This window comes from Elephantulus edwardii, unplaced genomic scaffold (assembly GCF_000299155.1).
Source record: "Elephantulus edwardii isolate Elephantulus edwardi_28Jun2011 unplaced genomic scaffold, EleEdw1.0 scaffold00020, whole genome shotgun sequence".
NCBI classification, from domain to species: Eukaryota; Metazoa; Chordata; class Mammalia; order Macroscelidea; family Macroscelididae; genus Elephantulus; species Elephantulus edwardii.
This window is the reverse complement of record NW_006399770.1, coordinates 27,650,061-27,652,939: the sequence shown is the minus strand read 5'-3', so window position 1 is coordinate 27,652,939 and position 2,879 is coordinate 27,650,061. Positions and strand designations below refer to the sequence as shown.

The 2,879-nt window shown below is 40.4% G+C and overlaps 1 protein-coding gene across 1 annotated transcript in view; it reads right to left on the bottom strand.

The window, feature by feature from the left end:
* Positions 1-2,527: 2,527 nt before the first annotated feature.
* FNDC7 (fibronectin type III domain containing 7) overlaps positions 2,528-2,879 on the bottom strand; it is a 57,058-nt gene continuing 56,706 nt past the window's right edge. The window contains exon 12 of the mRNA XM_006882497.1: positions 2,528-2,556. Within this exon, the coding sequence (XP_006882559.1) occupies positions 2,528-2,556 (29 nt within the window). The remainder of the gene's footprint in view (positions 2,557-2,879) is intronic.

Here is a 2,879-nt window from a genome sequence, read left to right as displayed (position 1 = left end):
TCCAGGTGACCCAGGGTAGAGCCAGGGTTGGAATCACTCCCTGAAGTATAGGAAATCTTGGGTTATGAAAGTCCAGCTTGAATTTGCCCTTTAATGTTATGCAAACCTTCCCTCACTTTAAAGCTATTGAACCATTTCCCTGTTGTTATTGTTAGTGCCATCAGGTGAGTTCCTACTCTTGTGACCCCTACATGCAACAGAACAAAACACTGTCTGGTCTTGCACCAGCTTCACAATTAAATTAGCACAATCACCTTCATTTTTTTCAATGTGCAACTTTTTTAAAAAACTTTTTTCATTTTATTTTTTTAATTTAAATTTATTATTATTCAGTAAAAATTTACAGAGACTTTGGATTTCCATTCATTCATTGTTGCACTTTTCTTCCTTCCCAACCCTTCCCTCTAGTACACTACCCTCTTAGAAAAGTAAAAGACAAATTCTTTCATTGTTTTACAAGCCCTCCCCCAGGTCCACTCCACTGTGCAGCCTTCACTCTAGACTACTATCATGACAAAAATACCTAATCACATATCCCTTTTAAACAGTTTACTCCCTCATCTGTTTCAATGCAGTATACAGTATTGAATCCATCTTTCTCAGTCTCTCCCCAATCCCAAGGTCAGTCCTGTTTTACAACAGTGGGACCATGCAGTATTTGTCTTTTTGTGACTGAGATACTTCACTCAGCATAATGTACTCCAGAGTCACCCATTTTTAATAATATTGCATGAGTTCCTTGTTTTTCAATGCAGCATAGTATTCCATTGCGTGATTATACCACAGCTTCTCTATCCATTCGTTTGTTAATGTGCACTTAGGTTGTTTCCAACTCCTTGCTATTGTGATCAAAGCTGCGATAAACATGGGTGTGCATATATCTGCTTGGATGTCAGTTATGGTCTCTTTGGGGTATATTCCCAGTAGTGGAATTGCTGGGTCAAATGGTATCTCTATTTGCAACTTTTTGAGAAAGTGCCATACTGCCTTCCACAGTGGTTGCACCATTTTACACTCCCACCAACAGTGAATAAGGGTTCTGGTTTCTCCACAACCTCGCCAGCATTTATTGCTTGCTGTTCTGTTAAATTTTGCTATTCTGACTGGGGTGAGATGATATCTCATAGCTGTTTTGATTTGCATCTCTCTTAGAGCTAGGGATTTTGAACATTTCTTCATGTGCTTCTTAGCCATCTGAATGTCTTCTTCGGTGAAGTGTCTGTTCATATCCTGTGCCCATTTTTCTATTGGATTGTTTATCTGTTTGTGGTGAATGTGCAACTTTTTAATAATTGAAAAGACTTTGAACCTTTTTCTTACACTAAACCCAAAGCAGAGAAAACAAAAACATTGCTGTCAAGTCTGTGTTGTGCTGGGTTTCCGAGGCTGTAAATCTTTACAGGAGCATACAGCCTCGTCTTTCTCCCACAGAATGGCTGGCTGGTGGTTTTAAATTGCTGACCTTGAGGCCAGCGGCCAAGTATTTTAACCACTGTGACACCAGGGATCCTTCTTGTACTAAAAAACCCCAAACCTCACAGCTGTCAATCCTGACTTACAGCAAGCTTCCATCATGCTTCTGAGGCTGTAAATCTTACCAGTAAGAGACTGCCTAGCTTTCTCCAGTGGAGTAGCTGGTGGATTCTGGTAACAGTGGACAATGCCACCAGAACTCCTAAAGTAAGACTAAATAAGAACTGCAGTGTGTATGTTCGGACTTACAGATTCAACTTAAAGGTACATTTAAGAGTTGATCTTGTTTGTCACCCAGAGGCTGCCTGAATAAGTTAACATTCTCAGTATTAAAAATGTTTTTGAGCTCTCTACTTTGAGATGGGAAACTATAGGAAAAAAAAATCTATAAACTATAGAAAAAAAGAATTTCCCTCTTTAGAGGAAGCAACATTTTACTTACAATTCTGAGAAGCTGACACCTCATCACGTACCTCAGCTGCTTCTAGACACCTCAGCTTCCACTCACCTGAGCACTTGCCAAAAGTGGCCCCACTGCAGGCAACCACCAACCTCCTTTGTTTCCCCCACCCTTGTATTTACAATAAAAGCCCTAACCTCCCTATCCTCAGGGCTGGTATCCTTTCTGGATACTGAGCCCCTGTCCTTATCTGGAGAGTGAATAAACTCTTTACTTTTCTGCTACTTTCACTCTTGAGAATTTTCACCCCATGCCACTAGCCCACCTAACATATTGGCCACCTAACACCAGCAATAAAAGGGATTCAGTAACTTCCGCTCTGAGGCAGTTTTATATTTTTCCACAGGATAAGTAAAAAGCATTCACTGCCATGAAGTTCTGACTGATAACTTCTTTCAATTGGGTTTTCCAAGGCTGAATATCAGAATGGAAGAAGACTGCTCATTTTCTCCCATGGAGCCACTAGTGGATTTAAGCCACTTGAGAGGCACAGTCTTTGGATAAGCACTGCAACTAACTACAGGCTACACGACCAGAGCTCCCGCTAGGACACTAGAAAACGAAAAAAGACTTCAGAATCCAACAGAGTTAATCTCAACTGGCAAAATCCGAGGAGAGGTAATCTGAAGAAAGATACAATTAGAAGGAAGAAACCATTATAAAGGCTGGTGGAAGGGACCCCTCACATTACAGAAAGAAAGAATTTATCTCACTGGTAACCTTTGATTTCAACTTCCTAGAACCAACTCAAAATGCAACAAAAAGATCCCATTTCAGGACATTATGCTGAGTGAAATATCTCAGTCACAAAAGGACAAATACTGCATGGTGTCACTGTTGTAAAATGGGACTGACATCAGGGTTGGGGGAAGACTGAGAAAGATGGGATAAATTATGTATACTGCATTGAAACAGATGAGGGAGAGAACTGTTTAAAAACGATATG